The sequence below is a fragment of the Salvelinus namaycush genome, chromosome 3, assembly GCF_016432855.1.
Source record: "Salvelinus namaycush isolate Seneca chromosome 3, SaNama_1.0, whole genome shotgun sequence".
Lineage (NCBI taxonomy): Eukaryota > Metazoa > Chordata > Actinopteri > Salmoniformes > Salmonidae > Salvelinus > Salvelinus namaycush.
In genome coordinates this window covers 16,796,326-16,824,021 of record NC_052309.1, presented here as the reverse complement: position 1 = coordinate 16,824,021, position 27,696 = coordinate 16,796,326, and the positions used below count along the sequence as shown (strand labels likewise).

Here is a 27,696-nt window from a genome sequence, read left to right as displayed (position 1 = left end):
TCTTCTGTAGCCTTTACAGCTGCATCAAAGTCTACCATTCCCCCCAAAAAACTGCACACACAACTGTAGCACATGTATCAGACAGCCACAGGGCCCTCAACACAGACCCCAAACTGTTCTACCATCAACACAACACACCTCTTGTTTGTCTGAGGCCCTGATGTGGCTTCACAGTTCTGGGCAGTGGGATCGGCTTTCCAACTTAAAACATTTAGGAGATGCAAAATCCAGGTTTTTGGGGTGTTTGTTTTATTCAATATGAACAAATTAGCAAACGTTGGGTACAAAAATGACAATTGATCAAGGTAAATAAGTATTCAGACCTCCAAGCACTCACTGTTATACAATACATTGATTTGAGAATAGCTATGGTGAAGGAAAATAAAAAGTTAAAATATAAAGAATACTGCATTATATCATAACATTTCTCAAGATGAAAAACACCCACAGAAGGGAAAACATTCCATCGATATTCAATTTGGTGCAAAACACAATGAAACAAATGTGTCCCAAAAAATATTTCAGACATCTCAACATGTGCGTTGTTTTCTCAGAATTTAAAATCATCAACACTGACCACACTAACTTGCAGCCTGAGGTGGCGTCACTGCAACCCTTGGAGTAAAAGTCTTTGTTTTTGAGTCTATATTTCCTTCCTTGTTTTTTTTCGAGGAGGCTTTGTCATTGGGGCCTTCTTTACTGTGAAGTATCCCTTCTCTGAACTGCTTTCAGAGTGGTTACAGTCCTGTTTCTCTGGGATTTTGGCTTCTTTAGATGGCGTATCTGGCAGAGGCTTCTGTGAACTAGCGGATGTGGGAAGCAGAGCCTTTGCTCCAGGCTGGTTGCCCGTGGTCTTTTGGGGCGAGGTGGGATTTTTTCTATGGGCCTGGAGGTGAGACAGGCTCTCCTCACAGCAGCCGGTCTCACTCCTGTTCAGGCTCTGAGTCTTCTCCTTCAGCTGAGCAGCTAAGAGAGAGTCTGCCTCTGAGTGTATGTTCAGTTGGTTAACCTCCCTGTTTAGGGATAAACTGGGGCTCTTCTCTGTGGACTCTGGGGATTTCAGGCTTCCGGTCAGCACGGAAGTTGCCCATTTTCCTGAGGACACTCTGCACTGCCCCGTTGATGTGCTCTATCTGCAACATACCTGATCTACTTTTAGTTGGCTTCTTCTCCCCTTGGAAGCCAGCCCCATATGTACATGCAGACTCTGCGGCATTGGGAGCTTGATGCTTGTTGGCTTTCTTCCTGGAACTCGTTTTCTCCTCAGCCACAGTCTTTTCCTGACTTATATTATTCTGTTTCGGCCCAGGAGATGCATGGACCCAGGATAGCTTTGGCTTTGTGGAGGGGTCTGGTGGTCGAGGTTTAACCCTCTCAGCAGCTATAGGCTTTCCATTATCTTCGACAGTGTTTGACCCTACACTGTTCTCCTTGCTGGACTGCTGGGGTGGATGCTGTTGGATGCTGTTGGCTGACTCTGTGCCACTGCAGGAGCCCTCATTCTTTGAGGACTTCTGGAGTGGCAGCTCACTGGTGTTAACTGAGACCTGCATAGTCATGTCCATGTTCTCCGGCAATGTGTCTACCTCAGAGATATCATCATAATCAGCCAGTACTCTCGTCTCTGTTGTGTTGATTCTGTTCCCTTTATTTTTGTTCTGTTCTCCAGGTTCTAGAGAGAGGAGAGAGTTCAAACGACAATCATGTTCTTTTCAAATAAATAAACGATAAGCAGAATCAGACTCCCCTTTCAAACCTGAGATGTTGAGGAAATAAATAGTAATGCTCTGGGAATGTTTTAGGTGCTGTATTTCCTGTTGATGTTTACTCTTGAAACTAGGGCCTTAATTGGATGACATGGCAGCAGATTAGTAAGTGTATTTGGGGTAGATCAGCTTTAATAGTGCATATAGATCGTGGCTTCCATCAATGTAATTGTCTGTATCATTTCCAATCCCCCATATATATATTTTTAAATACATATACACATGTATATATACACACAGTACCAGTCAAAAGTTTGGACACACCTACTCATTGAAGAGTTTTTCTTTATTTTAACTATTTTCTAATATTGTAGAATAATGGTGAAGACATCTTAACTATGAAATAACACATATGGAATCATGTATGAACCCCCCAAAAAAGTGTTAAACAAATCAAAACATATTTTATATTTGAGATTCTTCAAAGTATCCACACTTTGCCTTGATGACAGCTTTGTACACTCTTGGCATTCTCTCAACCAGCTTCCTGAGGAATGCTTTTCCAAAGTCTTGAAGGAGTTCCCACATATGCTGAGCACTTGTTGGCTGCTTTTCCTTCACTCTGCGGTTCAACTCATCCCAAACCATTGGGTTGAGGTCGTGTGATTGTGGAGGCCAGGTCATCTGATGCAGCACCGTCACTCTCCTTCTTGGTCAAATGACCCAAAACACACCTCCAGGCTGTGTAAGGGCTACTGTCTTGTTGAAAAACAAATGATAGTCCCACTAAGTGCATACCAGATGGGATGGTGTACCACTGCCATGCTGGTGCCTTGAAATCTAAATAAATGTCAGACAGTGTCACCAGCAAAGCACACCCACACCTCCTCCTCCATGCTTCACGGTGGGAAACACACATGCAGAGATCATCCGTTCACCTACTCTGCGTCTCACAAAGACACGGCGGTTGGAACCAAAAATCTCAAATTTGGACTCGTCAGACCAAAGGACAGATTTCCACTGGTCTAATATCCATTGCTCGTGTTTCTTGACCCAAGCAAGTCTCTTCTTCTTATTGGTGTCCTTTAGCAGTAGTTTCTTTGCAGCAATTCATCCATGAAGGCCTGATTCATGCAGTCTACTTTGAACAGTTGATGTTGAGATGTGTCTGTTACTTGAACTCTGTGAAGCATTTATTTGGGCTGCAATCTGAGGTCCAGTTAACTCTAATGAACTTATCCTCTGCAGCAGAGGTAACTCTGGGTCTTCCAGACAATGGCGGTCCTCATGGGAGCTAGTTTCATTATAGCGCTTGATAATTTTTGCGACTGCAATTGAAGAAACTTTGAAAGTTCTTGAAATGTTCCATATTGACTGACCTTCATGTCCTAAAGTAATGATGGACTGTCGTTTCTCTTTGCTTATTTGAGCTGTTCTTGCCATAATGTCACAAATGTGTGGATAGACGGACCAAGGTGCAGCGTGATTGGAGTTCCACATCTTTATTTTTTTGTGAAACTTAAAACAAACCAAGAAACAAACAACGACCGTGCAGTACTGAGGTGCAACATGCTCTCACTCAAAAACAATATCCCACAAAGCAGATGAGAACAGGGAACCCTTAAGTATGATCCCCAATTAGAAACAACGATAATCAGTTGCCTCTAATTGGGAACCATACTCAATCCCAAAACATAGAAACAAAATGACTAGAACACCCCCCTAGTCACGCTCTGACCTAAACATCATGGAGAACCAAAGGCTCTCCATGGTCAGGGTGTGACACATAATATGGACTTGGCCCACACCTACCTTGTCACAACACAACTGATTGGCTCAAATGCATTAAGAAGGAAAGAAATTCCACAAATTAACTTTTAACAAGGCATACCTGTTAATTGAAATGAATTCCAGGTGACTACCTCGTGAAGCTGGTTGAGAATGCCAAGTGTGTGCAAAGCTGTCATCAAGGCAAAGGGTGGCTACTTTGAATAATCTAAAATCTAAAATATATTTTGATTTGTTTAACACTTTTTGGGTTACTACATGATTCCTACATGATTCCATATAGTAGTAAAAGTAATAGTACTACTTGCACAAACTAATTTGCTAGTAGAAAATAGTAAAAATAAAGAAAAACCCTTGAATGAGTAGGTGTGTCCAAACTTTTGACTGATACTGTATATACTGTTATTTTCCTCTAACCCTACCACCACCCCATGGTAGGGTTTTAATGCAGCATGCAGTATCATCCAGGAGTGACAGGGAAGATTTAGTTTGTGACACTCACCGTCAGGGACAGCATAGACATGTCCATCCTCTGTGGTCTCTACGGAAGAGGAGGCTCGGGACGACCTGCAGGTGGTGGGTTGCTCCACTGCGGAGGGGGGCTCGATGAAACTACAGTTGAAAGTATTCTCAGAGTCATGGTGGGACACTGTGGAGAACAGAAACAGAGCTTCTAACCCTTAGAACCTACATTCACTAAAGATTTGAACTTATCTGTTGACAATGATAAGACACTGAGCTCACTGTCACAGCCATTCAGAGAGAAAGCAAAGCAAAATACCAAGGATAAAGGATGCTACTTTGAATATATTGGGATTTGGCTGGTTTATCATCAATCATGAGAACCTGGTGAAAACACACATTAACATGGATGTTAAACATTGAACAACAAGTATGACAGAAATGCAAATGAGTTTGTGCAAGTAGTACGTACCATCAACTTTGGGTAGCTTCTGCCGTCTCAGTGGGATGCAAGGAAGCTTAGAGCTGATTCGTGTAAACCCTCCACAGAGGCTTCTTTTGGATTTTTTCTCAGGGCTAAAAGCAAACACCAGACAAACAAAACAAGCAGTAAAGTCTGAGTTTCAATCCAACCAATGTGACAATATCTCATGATGTACTGTGCCCAATACAAACAACAATGAATCTGTGTTTTCATTTTCCATCCACTTTACTTACTCGTTCTGTTTGTTCTGTCTACAGATACAGCAGCAACACAACAAGGAGACGAGCAGGAGGAGGAGACAGGTGACCAGCACCCCTGCTGCCATCACACCCATCCTCTGGTTAGGCTCTGTTCAAAGAGCAGAGGTCACTAATCTGTCACCATTGCCACAGAATAAACATATTTTCTAAAATAAATATTGTCTCTAAGTGTTTTTATGGCGGATACATACGCTACCAATAAGCTTTCTGGAAAAAGCATACATGTACATTACTCTTTTTTCCCTCATCACATAAGATACGTCTGTTTAAGGAAAGGTTCTTACGTAGGTTGCATGCTCCAGTCACTGTGTTGCAGTTGTTGTCATGGCAGGAACAGATCTGGGCACAGTTAACCCCATACTGACCCTCTGAACAGCTCACATTACAGCTGCATAGGAAAGAGAGGCAAACGACATGGCTGAAAACTTCATTGGGCAATATGCTCTTTGCAATATTTTTGCATGTTGAAATGTTTTGCACTCACTAGGCACCAGAGAAGCCAGGGTTGCAGAGACACTCTCCCGTAGCGAAGTGACACATCCCATTGAAACAGCTGTTGCAGTTATTGACACAGTTCTCTCCATAGGTTCCATTCAGGCACTTGAGCTCACATCTGTAAAGACAAAAATGGTTGAAAAAACTCAGAGATGATATAATTCCCTTCTCATAATTTCTCTACAATCATCTACATTTGATTATTCAAATCAAATCAAATGTTATTGGTCACATACACATGGTTAGCAGATGTTATTGCGAGTGTAGCGAAATGCTTGTGCTTCTAGATCCGACAGTGCAGTAATATCTAACAACTAATCTAACAATTACACAACAACTACCTAATACACACAAATCTAAGTATATGGATGGAATAAGAATACATACATATAAATATGGATGAGCAATGACAGAGTGGCACACTTGTAGGCAAGATGCAATAGATGGTATAAAAATACAGTATATACATATGGGATGAGTAATGCAACATATGTAAACATTATTAATGTGGTATTATTAAAGTGACTAGTGATCTATTTATTAAAGATGATGAATGTGACAGGAAGCTCATAATCATATTCCTACCGATCACCCATCCAACCAGGGTTGCAGTGGGGGCAATTGCCGTCGATGCGGTTGCAGAAGTGTTCATCTTTACAGGGTGAGCACACGTCCTCGCAGTTTCCACCAAAGAACCCAGGAGCACACATCTGGTCACACCTGGTGCCATTCCAACCGCGTTCACATGCAACGCAACGTCCCTCTGCCACCTTGCAGGGCTGTTGGCCTTTACAGTGTCCACACCTGGAAGAACAGTAAGACCAAGTCCTCAGTAACATAATAACACAACATGAATAGCATGGACTAACTCAATTCATAACAGTCATACTCATGCTAAACTAGTGTTTCCAAATGGTTGGTTCCCTTATAGCATCTGCCACAGGCTTTCAGCCAAGGCTAGTACCCTTGTTGCTAGAAACTGGATTGCGGCCATAGGTATTGGTTTTGGGTGCCAACAGCTTTAGGTGGCCAAGAAACTGTAGGTGGGTCACAGCTCAAAACAGTTTGTCAATCACATTCAATTTGACAGCTTCACCACATGTCTACCACAATGGGCACAGTACAGCAGACTGAAAGAGAAAAGAGCAAAGACATGTGTGTCTTATCCAGCAAATTAACCTCTGTGGTTCCAACTAAGTTATCTTTGTCCAACACAGCTGTGTCACAAACCTGTTTCTGCAATTCTGTCCGTAGAACCCAGCTGGACACGGCTCACTGCAAAACTTCCCTCTGAATCCTGGCCTGCAGGTGCACGATCCATCCGCCTAGTTACAGCGTACATGGATACACTGGCACATGCGCTCGCAGTGAGTACCCCACAAACGCTGTCGACACTTGCAGCGCCCGGTGAGCTGGGCACACGGAGAACCGTTGCAGGCACACTGAGCACCACAGTTCCTCCCATACCAGCCGGGGTTGCAGTGGCACTGGCCCGTTCCCACATCACACACAGAGTTGATGCTGCAGTGACAGTTGTTGGAGCACTGGGAGCCCCAGAAGCCTGCGTAGCACGTACAAGCGCCTGTCTCCTGGTTGCATTGGCCCTTCTGGCAATCGCAGGCTCTCTCACAGTTTGGCCCCCAGCGATTCGGGCTACAGGTGCAGGCCCCAGTGACATCCTCGCAACTCCCGTTGGGATGGCAGTCACACTTACCCCTACAGTCAGGTCCCTAGAACTGGGACGGACATTCTACAGGGAGGATGAAAGGCAAATATGTATCAATAATGAGATCATTTGTGTACTAAGTTCTCTCTGGACGTAGGCTACGTAGTTCTGAGTAGTAGGCTACCTGGACTGGCTGTATGTGAAAATGACTAGTGTTAACACATTAACACTACCTTTCACAGGAATTGATGCTTTAAATAAATGTCAAAATTACATTTAAAAGGGGCAATCTGCAGTTGCTACATCCATTTTTGGACTTAGAAATTAATGACATGTACCCATTGATTCTTGAAGAATATAACTTATTATTGCCTCAGGAGCTTAGTTCAGCTGTCGTACCCCATCAGAACCCAAAATATAAGCTTGTTTTACTCCAATGTTTGTAAACAGAGTAAATGTAAACAAACATTATATAGCCTCAAAACCAGGTTAAAACTATACTTTTTGGATTGTCAGTCCATGTATCCATAGCTCTGTCTATGAATTGGAGAGTGTTCACATTTCTCCGGCCCCATCCCTAAGCTTTTTGTTATTGTTTCAACAGCTGATTACCGCTTTAATGATAGCTGTGAGGTAGTAACAGGATACTTACTCGTGTCACAAGTGGCTCCAAAATAACCAGAACGACAGCAGCATTCGTTGGGTCGCACACAAACTTCATTCTCTTTGCAGGTGAAGTTACTCTCACAAATTGCTGAAGGAAAACAATTGGGCGAGTTAGTTCACATTAAATGGTTATGCTTTTAGAAATGAAAGAGGAAATGGTTGTGAAGTCTACTCCCAATGATCTGATTCAGGTTTGTTCATTCCTATAAAAGAGGCGTTCAACTACTCACGTATTAAGCACTCATCTCCTTGCTGTGCAAAGCCACTACAGCATTGGAGCCTGTCAGATATGGGAGGGAGAAACAAATGATCTGTGTTTGATTCATATAAACTTACGTCATTTAACTCATTCTATCAAAACTAATATTATGATCACATTTCAATCATGACAGATAGTCTAATAAATCTAAATATTAAACATGATCCTAATCACGTTGAGATGCAAATCGGTCACAGCATTCAAAGTGCAGGGAATTACTGGCACAAAGGAAAAAACGAGGCAGTAGACCAAATAAGCGGAGATCTGAGGAAGGTTAGGGTTAGGGTTAGAAAATATCAAACTATATCTAAAAAAAATATATATGCATGTTTATCTGCCTTCACTGACTTGAATCAGGCTGCTGTAATAGTTTTGTCCATCAATGTCAAGTCTAAAACCTATTGAAAACAGGGACACAATCACTTACCCAGCTTCGCATACATTTCTACCTCTGGGATTTAGTTCTTGGCTGTAAATCCAAAAAAAAGAAGACATTTAGTAGCACAATTACAAAGACATTTCTGGTTGTTTCCATGGTGTGATGAACACCATCCCTCCAAGGGCTTTCCCGTGGACTTATGTCTGACTTTCTTCCAAAAAGCACTGAAACAATTTTTCTATGTTGTCCAAAAAGTTACCCATCCAGAGGGTGGCAGTATGCTCTAGTAAATTAAGTAGCCTACCGGTAGGCTGTTAGCCCAAAGTCTGTGCTTCAATGACAATTTGCAAATTCGGTATGAAGAAGTAATGGGAAAAGTTGTAAACCTCTCTGGGACCTCCCCAATGCAAGTACATCACCAACTCCCACCCTCCAGTAATACAGACTACCATATGAAAACCTGGTCAGTTACAGAGCAGATTCAGTACTTAGTCAATGGCTCTCTCTGTTGTTGAAAATAGGAAGTAGCACATTCTCACAGTACACATACATGTCTATGGTCGGATGGATGACAACTAGTTCAACATTTCTTTGGGCCTTGTAGGCATATGTATTGACTTGGGTGAAGTGTTATCTCAAACAAAAACCTTTGTGACAGAATGGTTGCATAAATCTGGCTCCCAGGCAGTATTGAATTGTAGGATAAATAAACCCATTGATTGCTGTACTTTCTTTCAGGCAGGAGATACCATTAAGTCAAACACACTAGCACACCTTGCCAAAAATTGTTTACACAACAACGGTGGGGACTGGGGAGGGGGCAAGGGGAAACGGGTTTTACTGACGGGGGAGTCCTCACTACGCGGAGTTCCTGCCAGATGCGTCAGAGTAGGCGTGCCTACTAAAATACGTACCTTGGGTTATAAACGCTGTGCAACAACTTATTCTGGCTTTCAGTCTAGCCAGGAACGAAAAGTGGCGGATCCACGCGCCCTTAAACGCAATAAAACTAGTTTGAACGAATTTAAATACCAAAAGTAAATAACATTTTAAAAAATGTCGTACAATAAAGTAGTACCAGCTCTAGTCAAGTCAAGTTCCGACAACATCAAGAGAATATGCTTGTCTCACGGGAGATTTCGCTCCACGGTCGCATCCACGCAACGTGATGAGGTTGAAGGAGGGAAAGAGAAGCAAGTTGATGAGTGCACTGTGGTGAAAGCTGTTCAAGCGGACCTCAGCATCCAGTCAAAAAATACCACCGATGCTCAAACACAGAAGATCGAAATCGACTTTAACAATACTCATGAAGCTTACAAAAGTAAAGATAACATTGAGCTGCTTAGAAGTCTGTTGGTCTTCAAGCTTTGCACATTCGACTTCCTCGTTGACAAGAACAAGGAGGTAGGGACATTATTTTGATTAGATTGTTTTTGCTACATTCCTTTGATTAGTTTTTACAGGTGTGGTTAGTAGGCTAACTGTCATATATCAGATAACGTAATGGACATTTCTGACTGTCAAAAGGGCCATTATTCAACATGCTTGCAGAAGAACAGCTTACATTCATTTCACAGCCTAACATTTCCAGGTGCACAAGTAGTTTGGGCCTATTATCATTAGCCCGACTGACTGTCTGCACAGCCGCTGTGACTGACGCAGGTGTTATCAAAACTATCTTATCATACCATTTGTATTGAATCTTGTGACTGAAATGAAAGTCGAAGGTGGTGGTTTTCATAGATCAGCTCCTGGGGGGGATCAAATTAAAAGGAACACTACTCTTACTGGCGAGTTGTGGGTCTAACTCAGTTGATTATTTGCTCTGTCCATAGTTGATGGACCTTAGCAAGAAGGTATTTGGCCAGCGGTTGTTTGAGAGGCTGATGAAGATGACGTTCTATGGACAGTTTGTGGCCGGGGAGGACCACAACTCAATCAAGCCTCTGATCCATAAGAACCAGGCCTTCGGCGTGGGGTCAGTCCTGGATTACAGTGTGGAGGAGGACCTGACCCAGGAGGAGGCAGAGAAGAAGGAGATGGAGTAAGTAGTCTCTGCCATTCTAGTCTGCTGTAGTAGTCTGTATCTCATTAGTCACAACCCCAGCTGAAGTAACACTAATAGAGGATATAGGACTCTTGCAGTATCCACATTACAAATACAAGCTTTCACATTTTCTAGATTCATAACTTATTAGGAATCATTGATTATTTGTAGCAATGTGATATAGCGTGAGATGCCTATACTTTTACCTCAGTAGTCACTAGGTAAACATTTTCTGCAATTGACCTATGGCAAAAGGCTACAGTCAAAATAATACTAGGTGATCCAATACTATTGGGGAACATGCCATATGGTCAGTTCCATATGTTGCACTTTTCTCAGATTGTGGGCTCTCCCTGCTATGTCTATCTCCCCTATCAAACACACTCTCTCCCTCTAAAACACACAGGCCTACTCATGTTTCATATTCATAAAAACCTGTGTTTACAACTTCTCAGCATAAAATATGCCCATCCCATTTTTCATGGTCTCAAATGGATTGTAAGCGATGCATCACTTTCAGCATCTGACATTTCCCAGCACTACCTGGCCACCATTGGTTAGTTTAGACATACCCCTCGAGGCTCTCTCCTGATTTGTTAGCTGAAGAAGCATGTTTATTCCAGTCCCTTTGAGAATGCAGTCACATGCAGTGGATTGAGACAAGCCAGCCCTGTTGTTACTTGATGCACCCTTTCAAAAGAGGCCCAGGGCGTGTTATGTTTTCATGTGTTTTGAGAAACAGCCTTCCCTTGTTTGGTTAGGGATTTTCTTATAGCCTGACTATGCACACATTCAAGCTGAACTAATAGGCTGAATAATGAAGAGGGTGGGGTGGTAGATGGGAATGATAGTGAAAAGGTTAGTGACACCATTAAAGACCAACTTGGTAACAGTCTGACCCTACCTCATTTCTGTGGAACTCTCCACACCAGACTAATTAGGACTTTTGAAGCCAGCCTACATCGGTGGAGTAACACACAACATCCTCTTCTCTCTTGTTAATAATTGGATGTACCAGAGAGGAAGAGGACTCATTGTGAATTAATCACTGTGAGAGTGTACCAGAGTTGTAATCAACCTTTTATTTTTTAATCAAGGTTGGCAAAGTACATGCTTTAAATGAGTTTCTGAAGTCTATTACTTTCAAACTTCCAGACTCAACTAATTGATGTTAAAACTTTCATGCAAATTGTGCAGTTAGCCTGTGCAAATATTTACCCCTTGATAACATTAAGCCATGGCAATCACTGAAACAACCAACAGCACGGAAAGATGCCAGCAGCATACCACCCTGCATCTCACTGCTAGCTTGCCTCTGAAGCTATGCAGGGTTGATCATCGTCAGTCCCTGGATGGGAGACCAGATGCTGCTTGAGGTGGTGTTGTAGGGCCATCAGAAGGCACTCTTTTCTCTGGTCTAAAAAAATATCCCATTGCCCCAGGGCTGTGATTAGGGACATTGCCCTGTGTAGGGTTCTGTCTTAAACAGGTGCCCTGGCTCTCTGTGGTCACTGAAGATCCCATTGCGCTTGTCGTGAGCGTAGGGGTGTTAGCCCCGGTGTCCTTCCAATCTGGCCCTCCAACCATCATGGCCAGCTAATCATCCCCAGCTTTTAATTGGCTCATTCATCCACCCTCCTCTCCCATGTAACTATTTCCCAGGTTGTTGCTGAAAATGAGAATGTGTTCTCAGTCAACTTAACTGGTAAAATAAGGGTAATAAAAAAAATACATAAATGTGCTAATGAGAGATCAATTTCCTTCATGTTATTCAAGCTTGTGTATTAGGTTCGGTTCTGGACTGGATCTTTCTGGATTAACCTAGGCTGTGAGCTTTTGAAACAGTCAACAGTCTCAGTGATCAGAAGTCCACGACGGCACAAGAGATCAACTAGCAAGACATTTGCACTTCTACATAATCTTAACACCCTCCCCCCAATCCCGCTGTCGTGCGTACCATATATATATAGTACAGTCAACATATTGGCACACACTCTGTGGTTATGAAACGCAGAGCTGGAACTGATTTTAACAGCTTCTGGGGGGGCTGCTGCCACAAATTGTGATAATCTTTAGTGCATGACCTTGATTTATGAAATGATGAGTCATAATCCAATTCATTACTGGGACCCCATTTTCCTCCCCATCTACTTCAACATTATTTCCAATGTCTTATTTGGTACTAAACACCTGAACACTTGATATAAGTATCTCTCAATTGTTGTCATGTTATTTCGATGTTTCCTCTCTTTCAGTGCCTGTGTGTCTGAAGCTGAGAAAGAAAGTCCAGGTGTGTATTTGTTGACTGAAACGGATTAACAATTCAAAATGAGTTTTCAGTTTGATTTACAATTCATTTATTTGGTTATGATTGTGAGTTTTGTTGTAATTGATTGGTTATTTATGCACTTCATAATTTATTGCAGTGCCAGCTACAGAATTCTTTGTAACGCAGGAGCATGACCACAGTAATGTTACTTTACATAAATGTTTCATTACTGATGTATCAGGCCATCTGGTTGGTGGGAGGTGGAACCCCTTTCATACGGGGCACATAACTGTGCGTGTGGAAGCAGTGGGGGCGCATTGCCAAAATGTCTGTCGGTTCAGCAATGTTCCTGAATGCTAACTTTCTGGGTCTATGCCAGCGGTCATTTAAGGGTTAATATAGAGCTCTTACATGATGTTTGTTACATGAGATTGCATGGTTGAGGGAGCAGGTTTGATCTGGATTTAGTCTGGAGGGGTAATGAGGGCAAGTATGTAGGGTTGATCGGTATCCAGATTTTCATACTCATACTGTTTTTGTACCATACCCGGGGTATACAGTATTACTTAATGTGCTCACCAGGGGCAGATATATACACTGCTCAAAAAAATAAAGAGAACACTAAAATAACACATCCTAGATCTGAATGAATAAAATATTCTTATTAAATACTTTTTTCTTTACATAGTTGAATGTGCTGACAACAAAATCACACAAAAATTATCAATGGAAATCAAATTTATCAACCCATGGAGGTCTGGATTTGGAGTCACACTCAACATTAAAGTGGAAAACCACACTACAGGCTGATCCAACTTTGATGTAATGTCCTTAAAACAAGTCAAAATGAGGCTCAGTAGTGTGTGTGGCCTCCACGTGCCTGTATGACCTCCCTACAACGCCTGGACATGCTCCTGATGAGGTGGCGGATGGTCTCCTGAGGGATCTCCTCCCAGACCTGGACTAAAGCATCCGCCAACTCCTGGACAGTCTGTGGTGCAACGTGGCGTTTGTGGATGGAGCGAGACATGATGTCCCAGATGTGCTCAATTGGATTCAGGTCTGGGGAACGGGCGGGCCAGTCCATAGCATCAATGCCCTCCTCTTGCAGGAACTGCTGACACACTCCAGCCACATGAGGTCTAGCATTGTCTTGCATTAGGAGGAACCCAGGGCCAACCGCACCAGCATATGGTCTCACAAGGGGTCTGAGGATCTCATCTCGGTACCTAATGGCAGTCAGGCTACCTCTGGCGAGCACATGGAGGGCTGTGCGGCCCCCCCCCAAAGAAATGCCACCCCACACCATGACTGACCCACCGCCAAACCGGTCATGCTGGAGGATGTTGCAGGCAGCAGAACGTTTTCCACGGCGTCTCCAGACTCTGTCACGTCTGTCACATGTGCTCAGTGTGAACCTGCTTTCATCTGTGAAGAGCACAGGGCGCCAGTGGCGAATTTGCCAATCTTGGTGTTCTCTGGCAAATGCCAAACGTCCTGCACGGTGTTGGGCTGTAAGCACAACCCCCACCTGTGGACGTCGGGCCCTCATACCACCCTCATGGAGTCTGTTTCTGACCGTTTGAGCAGACACATGCACATTTGTGGCCTGCTGGAGGTCATTTTGCAGGGCTCTGGCAGTGCTCCTCCTGCTCCTCCTTGCACAAAGGCGGAGGTAGCGGTCCTGTTGCTGGGTTGTTGCCCTCCTACGGCCTCCTCCACGTCTCCTGATGTACTGGCCTGTCTCCTGGTAGCGCCTCCATGCTCTGGACACTACGCTGACAACACAGCAAACCTTCTTGCCACAGCTCGCATTGATGTGCCATCCTGGATGAGCTGCACTACCTGAGCCACTTGTGTGGGTTGTAGACTCCGTCTCATGCTACCACTAGAGTGAAAGCACCGCCAGCATTCAAAAGTGACCAAAACATCAGCCAGGAAGCATAGGAACTGAGAAGTGGTCTGTGGTCACCACCTGCAGAACCACTCCTTTATTGGGGGTGTCTTGCTAATTGCCTATAATTTCCACCTGTTGTCTATTCCATTTGCACAACAGCATGTGAAATTTATTGTCAATCAGTGTTGCTTCCTAAGTGGACAGTTTGATTTCACAGAAGTGTGATTGACTTGGAGTTACATTGTGTTGTTTAAGTGTTCCCTTTATTTTTTTGAGCAGTGTATATATCAATACCAGTCAAAAGTTTGGAAACACCTACTCATTCCAGGGTTTTTCTTTATTTGTACTGTTTTCTACATTGTAGAATAATAGGAAAGAAATCAAAACTATGAAATAACACACATGGAATCATGTAGTAACCAAAAAAGTGTTAAACAAATGAAAATATATTTTAAATTTGAGGTTCTTCAAAGTAGCCACCCATTGCCTTGATGACAGCTTTGCACACTCTTTGCATTCTCTCAACCAGCTCCATGAGGTAGTCACCTGGAATGCATTTCAATTAACAGGTGTGCCTTGTTAATTTGTGGAATTTCTTTCCTTAATGCATTTGAGCCAATCAATTGTGTTGTGACAAGGTAGGGGTAGTATACAGAATATAGCCCTATTTGGTATAAGACCAAATCCATATTATGCAAGAACAGCTCAAATAAGCAAAGAGAAATGACAGTCCATCGTTACTTTAAGACATGAAGGTCAGTCAATCTGGAAAATTTCAAGAACTTTGAAAGTTTCTTCAAGTACAGTTGCAAAAACCAAAAACTGCCGCTCATGAGGACCGCCACAGGAAAGGAAGACCCAGAGTTACCTCTGCTGCAGAGGATAAGTTCATTAGAGTTAACTGCACCTCAGATTGCAGCCCAAATAAATGCTTCACAGAGTTCAAGTAACACACATCTCAACATCAACTTTTCAGAGGAGACTGCGTGAATCAGGCCTTCATGGTCGAATTGCTGCGAAGAAACCACAACTAAAGGACACCAATACGAAGAAGAGACTTGCTTGGGACAAGAAACATGAGCAATGGACATTAGGCCGGTGGAAATCTGTCCTTTGGTCTGATGAGTCCAAATTTGAGATTTTTGGTTCCAAACGCTGTGTCTTTGTGAGACACATAGTGGGTGAACAGATGATCTCCGCATATGTGGTTCCCACCGTGAAGGATGGAGGAGGTGTGGCGGTGCTTTGCTGGTGTCACTGTCTGTGGTTTATTTAGAATTCAAGGCACGCTTAACCAGCATGGCTACCACAGCATTCTGCAGCGATACACCATCCCATCTGGTTTGCGATAAGTGGGACTATCATGTGTTTTTCAACAGGACAATGACCCAACACCTCCAGGCTGTGTAAGGGCTGTTTGATCAAGAAGGAGAGTGATGGATTGCTGCATCAGATGACCTGGCCTCCACAATCACCTGACCTCAACCCAATTGAGATGGTTTGGGAATTCCAAGAGTGTGCAATGTTGTCATCAAGGCAAAGGGTGGCTACGTAAACAAACCCCAAAAATATGTATTACACTTTTTTGGTTACTACATGATTCCATATGTGTTATTTCATAGTTGATGTCTTCACTATAATTCTACAATGTATAAAATAGTTAAAATAAAGAAAAACCGGGGGGCCTCCCGGGTGGCGCAGTTGTCTAGGGCACTGCATCGCAGCGCTAGCTGCGCCACCAGAGGCTCTGGGTTCGCGCCCAGGCTCTGTCGCAGCCGGCCGCGACCGGGAGGTCCGTGGGGCGACGCACAATTGGCCTAGCGTCGTCCGGGTTAGGGAGGGTTTGGCCGGTAGGGATATCCTTGTCTCATCGCGCACCAGCGACTCCTGTGGCGGGCCGGGCACAGTGCGCGCTAACCAAGGGAGCCAGGTACACGGTGTTTCCTCCGACACATTGGTGCGGCTGGCTTCCGGGTTGGAGGCCTGGGTTGTGTTTCGGAGGACGCATGGCTTTCGACCTTCGTCTCTCCCGAGGCCGTACGGGAGTTGTAGCGATGAGACAAGATAGTAATTACTAGCAATTGGATACCACGAAAATTGGGGAGAAAAGGGGGTAAAATTTAAAAAAGAAAGAAATACCCCTGAGTGAGCAGGTGTGTACAAACTTTATGTGTGTGTGTGTATATATATATATATATATATATCTGCAGATGTGTTGCCTTACCAAGAGGCACATGCCTGTCTAATATCTCTGTCACAATTTTTCATTTTATGAAAAACCGATCTCCAGGTATCTATGCCAATTTAGATCTAGATTGTTTAGTGAGGGTCATTCCTTTGGAAAGGCTTCTCTTGTCTTTCCCTCCCAGTGTTCTGTGTGAGTATCCTTGAGTCTAGAGGAAAGTCTTGTTACATTAGACGACATTATGTTTTCTGACTTTAGGCGTTGACCACCGTGAGAAGAAGTACAAGGCCCACCGTCAGTTTGGGGACCGTCGTGGGGGTGTGGTCAGTGCCAGGACATACTTCTATGCTGATGAGGCCAAGTGTGACAACCAGATGGAGACCTTCCTCAACTGCATAAAAGCCTCAGGTGAGAACGCAATCAAATGCAGTGAGTTCAATTAATTAAATGAGTCAAAAAATTGTTTTTTTGCAGATATAATGCTTGATATGATTATTATGATATATTTATCAATCATGTTATTGCTGCACTAAATGTTATGTTGTATCTCTGACTCTCAGGGGGGGCCTCTGTAGATGGATTTTCTGCCATTAAGATGACTGCCCTGGGCCGCCCACAGTTCCTGGTGAGTTAGACACCCTCTGCCTGTTAGACTCTCTCTTTTAGCCCTTGATTTAACATTGGCAGTGATCGTGACAGAGTGCAGCTTTTTTTGTTTGATTGTTTGTTGGTGTTATGACCTGTTTCCTCCCCTCTCCAGCTCCAGTTCTCAGAGGTGCTGGTGAAATGGAGGAGGTTCTTCAACCTGCTGGCAGCACAGCAGGGGAAGTCTGGCATGGATGCACTGGAGCAGAAACTGGAACTGGAACAGCTGAAGGTGCGTGTCACCTAGAGCAACAGTCAAAGTGGAGATGTGACTAAGTTCAAGCAGTTTCCCAGCTAAAAATCACCCAAACCGGCTCTCTGCTACTAAGAAGACTACCTAGATCTAACATACTTCATATCTGTGAGAGCCTTATGGTTCCTTTGAGACAAAAACACCTGTGAAAACACCATACCAAAATGATGAAACATTTATTAATTGTTTTTCCTGATACTAATTTCCTATCTATCTATGTTTCATCGTTAATAGTTATTGATATTCATAAAAAAAATGGAATCCAATTTTGGTATTTTATTAGGATCACCATTTATCTGTTGCGCAAGCAGCAGCTACTCTTCCTGGGGTTCACACAAAACATGAACCATGACATAATACAGAATATTAAAAGACAAAAACAGCTCAAGGACAGAACTACATACTGTACATTTTTAAACGGCACACACGGCCTACATATCAATACATACAAAATATCTTGGTCAAATTGGGGAGAGGCGTTGTGCTGTTAGGTGTTGCTTTATCTATTGTTTTCAACCAGGTTTGCTGTTCATTTGAGCATATGATATGGGAGTTCCATGCAATAATGGCTCTATAATACTGTACTTCTGTTTGCTACAGGAGAGTTTGACAAAGCTGGGGGTTGGAAATAAAGTTGACATTGAGAACTGGTTTACTGGAGAGAAACTGGGCTCATCAGGGTAAGAGGCTGAACCTGGAATGCATCATGAGCACACAAACAATCAACTATTCAATAGATAGGATGTGCATACAGGACTGAATTTGACTTTGAATATGTAATTTACATCATGTCCACCAGAACGATAGACCTTCTGGACTGGAACAGCTTGATTAATGACCGAACATCGATCTCAAACCTGCTCGTCATTCCCAATGTTGAGGCGAGCTAGCCACATATTACACATGCACGCCCACACACATAAATTGACATATCCTTGTAATATTTAACATACAGGCATAGTACTGTAGGATATCTACCTGAATGTGTTTGTACACAGAAACTCATGAAGTGCATTATGTACCTGCACAAATCCATCCATCCATGCAGTGTACATACAGTATATGCATACATATACATACATGCATTTTATAGTTTAGGTCAGGGTTGACTAAATGAAATGTGTCTTCTGATTTTCTAGACTGGTCAGCTGGAGCCTCTGTTGAGGAAGTTCACTGTTGAAGAGGAGAAACAGATGAAGAGGATGCTGCAGAGAGTGGATGTTCTGGCCAAGGTGGGGGGATTTTTGAGTGCAACATAGGCACTGTTAACTAGCATGGCTTTAAAATTTAACAACAGTATATTAACCCAGATATTCACATATTCATTTTTATTAAAAATATATATTTCACCTTTATTTAACCAGGTAGGCCAGTTGAGAACAAGTTCTCATTCACAACTGCTTCCTGGCCAAGATAAAGCAAAGCAGTGTGACAAAAAACAACAACACAGAGTTACACAAACATACAGTCAATAACACAATAGAAAAATCTGTATACAGTGTGTGCAAATGGAGTAAGGAGGTAAGGCAATAAATAGGCCATAGTAGCGAAGTAATTACAATTTGGCAAATTAACACTGATAGATGTGCAGATGATGATGTGAAAGTAGAAATACTGGTGTGCAAAATAGCAAAAATAAATAAAAACAATATGGTGATGAGGTAGGTGGTTGGATGGGCTATTTACAGATGGGCTGTGTACAGCTGCAGCAATCGATAAGCTGCTCAGCTAGCTGATGCTTAAAGTTAGTGAGGGAGATATTAGTCTCCAACTTCAGCGATTTTTGCAATTCGTTCAAGTCTTTGGCAGCAGAGAACTGGAAGAAAAGGCGGCCAGAGGAAGTGTTGGCTTTGGGGATGACCAGTGAGATATACCTGCTGGAGCTCGTGCTATGGGTGGGTGTTGCTATGGTGACCAGTGAGCTGAGATAAGGCGGCGCTTTACCTAGCAAATACTTATAGATGACCTGGAGCCAGTGGGTTTGGCGACGAATATGTAGCGAGGGCCAGCCGACGAGAGCATACAGGTCGCAGTGGTGGGTGGTATATGGGGCTTTGGTGACAAAACGGATGGTACTGTGATAGACTGCATCCAGTTTGCTGAGTAGAGTGTTGGAGGCTATTTTGTAAATTACATCTCCGAAGTCGAGGATCGGTAAAATAGTCCGTTTTACGAGGGTATGTTTGGCAGCGTGAGTGAATCAGGCTTTGTTGCGAAATAGGATGCCGATTTCTAGATTTAATTTTGGATTGGAGATGCTTAATATGAGTCCGGAAGGAGAGTTTACAGTCTAGCCAGACACCTAGGTATTTACAGTCTAGCCAGACACCTAGGTATTTGTAGTTGTCCACATATTCATATTCTAATTGAACCATGGAATGTAGTATATATCAGATTTTACAAGAATCTTCTCTTACTCTCAGCCCTGCCTCAGTGAGCAGGCCATACGGGAGTTTATTGGAAATAAACCTTTTGGCAATAGTTTTGTTTATTCTTATTACAAATGTTCTGATTTACTTCAGCAGTGTGTCATCATTTTTGGGAAAGGTTGTGTTTGAATTGTAGTTGCACTGCTCCAACAGGACCAAGAGTCTACTATGACGTGTTGTATCCAAAGTCTGTTTGCTCTTAAGTGAGTCTCTATAGATACAAGTAATACCTTGGTCCCTTGAGATTGCATTAGCATGGCTGGACTACATGGCAACACAAGATGGCCAAAGACCTCAACATGCTACGACTATGACTGTGATATGTGTTGTCTCACGTAACTATCTTAAGATGAATGCAGTAATTGTAAGTGGCTCTGGAAAGCACAGTCTGCTAAATGACTAAAATGTCAAATGTAACATGCTCTGAAATAGAAGGCTTAGACTCATACGTTTCTATAGCCTAGGTAGGAACAAGATCACTGAAGGGTTTCAGATGATCAACAACATTTTCTGCTCACTTTTCTGGAGCTGACCGGGTGTTGATGCTAACTGACAGAAGTTAACAAAAAGCTTTTGTCCTTCCCTTTATCCCAGCATGCGGTGGAGAACGGGGTGAGGCTGATGGTGGATGCTGAGCAGACGTACTTCCAGCCGGCCATCAGCAGACTGACCCTGGAGATGCAGAGGATCTTCAACAGAGAGAAGCCCATCATCTTCAACACCTACCAGTGCTATCTTAAGGTGAGGCCGACCGTATTATCTTCCAAGAAAACTCTCCTCGGTTATCGTCACAGCCATGTATATCCCCCCGCAAGCGGATACCAAGACAGCCATCAAGGAACTTCACTGGACTTTATGCAAACTGGAAACCATATATCACGAGGCTGCATTTATTGTAGTTGGGGATTTTAACAAGGCTAATCTGAGAACAAGGCTACCTAAATTCTATCAGCATATCGATTTCAGGGTAGCCTCAGACAATAACATTGACATATACGCTGTATAGGAGATGTTGTTCCCACTGTGACTACTAAAACCTTCCCTAACCAGAAACCGTGGATTGATGGCAGCATTTGCGCAAAACTGAAAGCACGTATCACCGCATTTAATCATGGCAAGGTGACTGGAAACATGACTGAATACAAAGTGTAGTTATTCCCTCCGTAAGGTAATCAAACAAGCAAAGTGTCAGTACAGAGACAAAGTGCAGCCGCAATTCAACGGCTCAAACACGAGACGTATGTGGCAGGGTCGACAGACAATCAATCAAACCAGCCCCATCTTTGACATCGACGTCTTGATCCCAGACAAATTAAACAACTTCTTTGCGCACTTTGAGGACAATACAGTGCCACTGACACGGCTCGCTACCAAAGACTGTGGGCTCTCCTTCTCCGTGGCTGACGTGAGTAAAACATTTAAACGTGTTAACCCTTGCAGGGCTGCCGGCCCAGATCGCATCCCTAGCCGCGTCCTCAGAGCATGCGCAGACCAGCTGGCTGGTGTGTTTACAGACATATTCAATCAATCCGAGTCTGCTGTCCCCACATGCTTCAAGATGGCCACCATTGTTCCTGTTCCCAAGAAAGCTAAGGTAACTGAACTAAATTACTATTGACCCGTAGCACTCACTTCTGTCATCATGAAGTGCTTTGAGAGACTAGTCAAGGATCATATCACCTCCACCCTACCTGACTCCCTAGACCCACTCCAGTTTGCTTACCGCCCCAATAGGTCCACAGACGATGCAATCACCGTCACACTGCACACTACCCTATCCCATCTAGACAAGAGGAATACCTATGTAAGAATGCTGTTCATTGAATACAGCTCAGCATTCAGCACCATAGTACCCTCAACTCATCATTAAGCTTGAGGCCCTGAGTCTCGACCCCGCTCTGTGCAACTGGGTCCTGGACTTCCTGACGGGCCGCCCCCAGGTGACGAAGGTAGTCCACTTCGCTGATCCATAACACTGGGGCCCGACAGGGGTGCGTGCTCAGCCCCCTCCTGTACTCCCTGTTCACCCATGACCATGGGGCCATGCACGCCTCCAACTCAATGATCAAGTTTGCAGACGACACTACAGTGGTATGCTTGATTACCAACAACAACGAGACAGCCTACAGGGAGGAGGTGAGGGCCCTCGGAGTGTGGTGTCAGGAAAATAACCTCTCACTCAATGTCAGCAAAACAAAAGTCATGTGGACTTCGTGGACTTCAGGAAACAGCAAAGGGAGCACCCCCATATCCACATCGACGGGACAGCAGTGGAGAAGGTGGAAAGTTTTAAGTTCCTCGGTGTACATATCACCGACAAAATTAAATGGTCCTCGCACACAGATAGTGTGGTAAAGAAGGCGCAATAGCGCCTCTTCAACCTCAGGAGGCTGAAAAAATGTGGCTTGTCACATAAAACCCTCACTAACTTTTACAGGTGCACAATTGAGAGCACTCTGTCTGACTGTATCACCGCCTGGTACGGCAACTGCACCGCCCAAAACCGCAGGGCTCTCCAAATGGTTGTGCGGTCTGCACAATGCATCACTGGGGGCAAACTACCTTCCCTCCAGGACACCTACAACACTCGATGTCACAGGAAGGCAAAAAAGATCATAAAAGACAATAACCAGAGAGGTGGCTGCCTACCTACAGACTTGATATCATTGGGCACTTTAATAAATGGAACACTAGTCACCTAATAATGCCACTAAGAATGTTTACATATCTCACATTACTCATCTCATGTGTATACTGTATCCTTCACTATCTATTGCATCTTCGTCGCTCTCACTGCTCATCCATATATTTTATACTTATATATTCTCATCCCATTCCCTTACTTAATTGTGTATTAGGATTTGTTAGATATTAGATAATAGGTTATGTTGTGGAATTGTTAGATATTACGTGTTAAATACTGCTGCACTGTCGGATCTAGAAGCATAAGCATTTCACTACACTCGCAATAACATTTGCTAACCATGTGTATGTGACTACATGTACAGTCTCATATAATATGTATGTAGGGAGGATCCCTGTTATGTATAGACTTGTCATACACTTAGAGTGAAACAGGTTTTGTAAGCCTTCCATATTTGACTCATAAAAGCCCAACCTAGTATATAATCCATATAAACCTTCCATAGCCATGTTTGTTTTTTGACATAAACCTGAAATGAAATTATTTAAACACGATTGTGTTACTTACCTACCCTTTATAAGAGGTGTTATGGACAGCCTGGTGCCAAAAATGTCAAGATTTCTGGTGTTAACCATAGCGTTATATAATTGTGTTACCCTTTACTACCTGTAAAGGAAGCCTATGACAATGTGTCTGTGGACGTGGAGCTGTCCCGGCGTGAAGGTTGGTACTTTGGGGCCAAGCTGGTCCGCGGGGCCTACATGTACCAGGAGAGGAGCAGGGCAGAGGAGATCGGCTACGAAGACCCCATTAACCCAGACTACGAGGCCACCAACCGGATGTACCACAAGTAAGACCCCCTTCTGTGCTTTGGGGTGAAGTTTCCCCTTGGTAGAGATCTAGGATCAGCTTCCCCGACCCCCAATCCATTCGTGTGTAAAATGAAAAACTGACCTAAGATCATAACCATTGGTGTTATGCGTGACTTTAGTAAGTGGGTATTTACATAGTTGAATTTGGATGCATTATGTGATGAAGTTATCATATCAGCTGAATGGAATAGCCAAAGTTCCTTGTCTTTCCCTGATTCTCCAAAGATGTTTAGAGTTTGTGTTGGAAGAGATCGACCACAACAGGAAGGCTAATGTCATGGTGGCGTCACACAACGAGGACACTGTCAAATTCACTCTGGAGAAGTAAGACCAGCCTCTGGGCTTTATTCAAATCAAGAGGTGGTTAGACTAGTTACTACACTTTTTCTGCATACATTTTTCAACACAAAGCACCAAATCAGTAGTAAAACCCCTTCACAGAAACCAAATTTATTATATCAATGGGCATGTAGCAAGTGGTTAAGAGCGTTCGGCCAGTAACCGAAAGGTCACTGGTTCGAATCCCCGAGTCGACTAGGTAAAAAAATCTTTCTTTGCCCTTGAGCAAGGCACTTAACCCTAATTGCTCCTGTAAGTCGCTCTGGATAAGATTGTATGCTAAATGACTAAAACGTAAATACATATATCAGTGAGGTGATGTTTATTTAGGCACAGTGTTAAGTTTTAAAAAAATATTTACATTCTGTCTGTGTTGTCTCTCTGCAGGATGAACCAGATGGGTCTGTCACCCACTGAGAACAAGGTCTATTTTGGACAGCTGCTCGGAATGTGTGACCAGATCAGCTTCCCACTAGGTACTGTAATCTCAACACCTTCAGAACTGTAGATAGGTGTTGCATAATACTAATGGGTTTATTGGAGTTCAAGATTTATTGATTGGCATTTTGGTCAGAAATCTTGTGCGAAACAAACAACCTCAGGGTCTCACTCTGTCATCAGTCACCTGATACCATACCATAGCTATCTTTAGTGTGTAGATCAATAGGGGTTCACACAGTTCTTACACATTTTGTTATTATATAATTTAGCTTTTTATTGATTTAGAAAATTAGTTTAGAGACTAACTTTTAGACAAAAATACCTTCCATACCTGTACATGTAATTAGGTTCCAATGTTTTTCTGTGCTTGTGTGAAGCACATTGCCAGTGGTTGTTACTTCTCCAGTCACAGAACATCTCCCACTCTCTCTGTGTCTGAGAACAGGCCAGGCTGGATTCCCAGTGTACAAATACGTCCCCTACGGCCCAGTCAACGAGGTCATCCCCTACCTGTCTCGCCGTGCCCTGGAGAACAGGGGCTTCATGAAGGGATCCCAGAGGGAGCGCAGCCTGCTGTGGAAGGAGCTCAAACGCAGGCTGCTCAATGGACAGATCCTCTACAAGCCTGTGTACTGACTGAGCTGGCTGTCTGGCACACCAGCACTCTGCCCCTTTAAAACATTCCAGTGTCTTAACCAAACCTGCCCTGCGCACAATGGGGTGAATACTAACTTCCACTTCAGTTGAATTTTCACTTAGTTATGCTCTGATGTCAATGGGAGCCTAAAGTGAAACATTGACTGAAGTGGACGTTAGGATTCACCCCCATGGCTTTAGAATGTACTGTAGGTAGGCTTGTCTAGTACTAAGATACTCTCCTAATGCCAAAAGACCCTCTGACTGGCTCTGCCTTTTGATCTATTGCTGCCAAAGGTGTCCTTATTTTATATAAGTATATCTCTTATCCACTGCGGTTTAGCAGCTTATTCAGTGGCTTATTGGCCATTTTTAAAGTTGAGCTGTAGTTCTTAAGCTGGCATGGAAAGTGTGTGATTTGTTACCACTGCTTATAGAGTCATATCAATATAACTGTAGTTGTCGACAGGATTTTCCTGAATTTATTAAGGATCCTATTTAATGTGTCCAGTGTCTTTGTTTCCTTTCTATGTTCAGGAACGGTATGTTTTGTAAAAATGTAGTTATTTATCATTTTCTTAGACTGCTTTGGAACCCTTGTTTGTTAGCATGTAATGTTTAAAGTTGTCCTTTGCATCTATGTTTTACTGAACTGTGGATGATTGGTCATTTGTAAACACTTTGTACAGGGTTCTAGCTTTGCTGATTTTAAAACCAATATTGAAATGATTTAAATAGAAATATATAAAACTGATGTACACAAGGTCGTACAGTATGATGATATTACTGTCTTATTTTATAAAGCATGTTAGTTTTAATCTTGAGCTATGCAATGTTTGTTGCTGATAATTAGTTAAAGGTGATCAAAATAGCCCTTTTTTCTTAAGGGGTTGGATCAGCTTTAATATTGCAAGTTGTGGCCTCCATCATTGTACATGTCTGCATCATTTCCAATCCACCATATATTTTCTTGTAAATATATACAGTACCAATCAAAAGTTTGGACACACCTACTCATTCAAGGGTTTTTCTTAATTTTTACAATATTCTACATTGTAGAATAATAGTGGAGACTAAAACTATGAAATAACACATTGAATCATGTAGTAACCAAAAAATAGTTAATATTTTAGATTCTTCAACATAGCCATCCTTTGCTTTGATGACTGCCAAGCGTGTGCAAAGCTTTCTCTCAATCAGCTTCACCTGGAAAGCTTTTCCAACTGTCTTGAAGGAGTTCCCACATATGCTGAACACTTGCTGGCTGCTGTTCCTTCAATCTGCGGTCCAACTCATCCCAAACCATCTCAATTGGGTTGAGGTCAGGTGATTGTGGAGGCCAGGTCATCTGATGCAGCACTCCATCACTATCCTTGGTCAAATAGCCCTTACATAGCCTAAAGGTGTGTTGGGTCATTGTCCTGTTGAAAAACAAATGATAGCCCACTAAGTGCAAACCAGATGGGATGGCGTATCGCTGCAGAATGCGGTGGCCTTGAGTTATGAATAAATCACTGACAGTGTCACCAGCAAAGAACCATCACACCTCCTCCATGCTTCACGGTGGGAACCACACATGCAGAGATCAAAAGTGAATCTACTCTGCATCTCACAAAGACAGCGGTTGGAACCAAAATTCTCAAATTTGGTCTCATCAGACCAGAGGTAACTCTGGGTTTTCCTTTCCTGTGGCGGTCCTCATGAGAGCCAGTTTCATCATAGCATTTGATAGTTTTTACGACTGCACTTGAAGAAACATTCACAGTTCTTGACATTTTCTGTATTGACTGGCCTTCATGTCTTAAAGTAATGATGGACTGTCATTTCTCTTTGCTTATTTGAGCAAAGACTTGGTCTTTTACCAAATAGGGCTATCTTCTGTATACCAGCCCTACCTTGTCACAACACAACTGATTGGCTCAAATGCATTAAGAAGGAAAGAAATTCAACAAATTAACTTTTAAGAAGGCACACCTGTTAATTGAAATGCATTCCAGGTGACTACCTCATGAAGCTGTTTGAGGGAATTCCAACAATGTGCAAAGCTGTCAAGGCAAAGGGTGGCTCCTTTGAAGAATCTGAAATATAAATATTCTGGATTTGTTTGAAACTTTTTTTGGTTACTACATGATTCCATATGTGTTATTTCATGGTTTTGATGTCTTCACTATTATTCTGCAATGTAGAAAATAGTAAAAACTAAAGAAAAAGTAGGTGAGTAGGTGTATCCAAACTTTTGACTGGTACTGTATATAAAATATATATTTAAAAAATATATTTTCCTTTCTTATCCTTTTCTCAATAGGGGGTGCTGTTTTCACTTTGTAAAAATGTTGTTCCCAAATTAAACTGCCTCGTACTCAATTCTTGCTCGTACAATATGCATATTATTATTACTATCGGATAGAAAACACTCTAGTTTCTAAAACCGTTTGAATTATATCTGTGAGTAAAACAACTCAAGTTGGAGAAAACTTCCTATGAGGAAGTGAGAAATCTGAAATCAGGCAGGCTGTTCTGGGGTCAGTTTATTAATTTGCATGTCTTCTATTGGTCGAGATGCACTGCATACGCCTTCCCCTAGATGTCAGCAAATAGTGAGAATTGGAATGGAGTTGCTAGGCAGATCTGAGGCCATATAAAGGGTCTTGGAACGTGGGGTGCAGTCTTTTCAACATTCGCCATGACGCAAGACAGACCTCAGGATGGCGTTCTGGAAAGCTCCCGTTATAGGCCTTAGATATATCCGGCTCTGATTTTATTCGATATAGGTGTTAAAGACATCATAATGTTGTTATTTTAAACCGAGTTATATCAGTTTATATCAGTATATTGCGATTTTCTGATATTTCTTTGTGCTGCGTTATAGTGAGT

At 42.8% G+C, this 27,696-nt stretch overlaps 1 protein-coding gene and 1 pseudogene across 1 annotated transcript; one reads left to right on the top strand and one right to left on the bottom strand.

The window, feature by feature from the left end:
• Positions 1–247: 247 nt before the first annotated feature.
• Positions 248–7,170, bottom strand: LOC120043043 (annotated as a pseudogene).
• A 1,967-nt stretch (positions 7,171–9,137) lies between these two features.
• On the top strand, positions 9,138–25,605 carry LOC120045014 (proline dehydrogenase 1, mitochondrial-like). Its single transcript, XM_038989826.1, has 14 exons — positions 9,138–9,569; positions 10,001–10,209; positions 12,468–12,502; positions 16,822–16,971; positions 17,124–17,188; positions 17,324–17,440; positions 18,062–18,141; positions 18,261–18,342; positions 18,601–18,693; positions 20,485–20,631; positions 23,209–23,384; positions 23,632–23,730; positions 24,133–24,221; positions 24,632–25,605. Exons 1-14 carry the CDS (start codon positions 9,222–9,224, stop codon positions 24,820–24,822), a joined length of 1,881 nt encoding a protein of 626 aa, XP_038845754.1. The 5' UTR covers positions 9,138–9,221; the 3' UTR covers positions 24,823–25,605.
• The last annotated feature ends 2,091 nt before the right edge of the window (positions 25,606–27,696 follow it).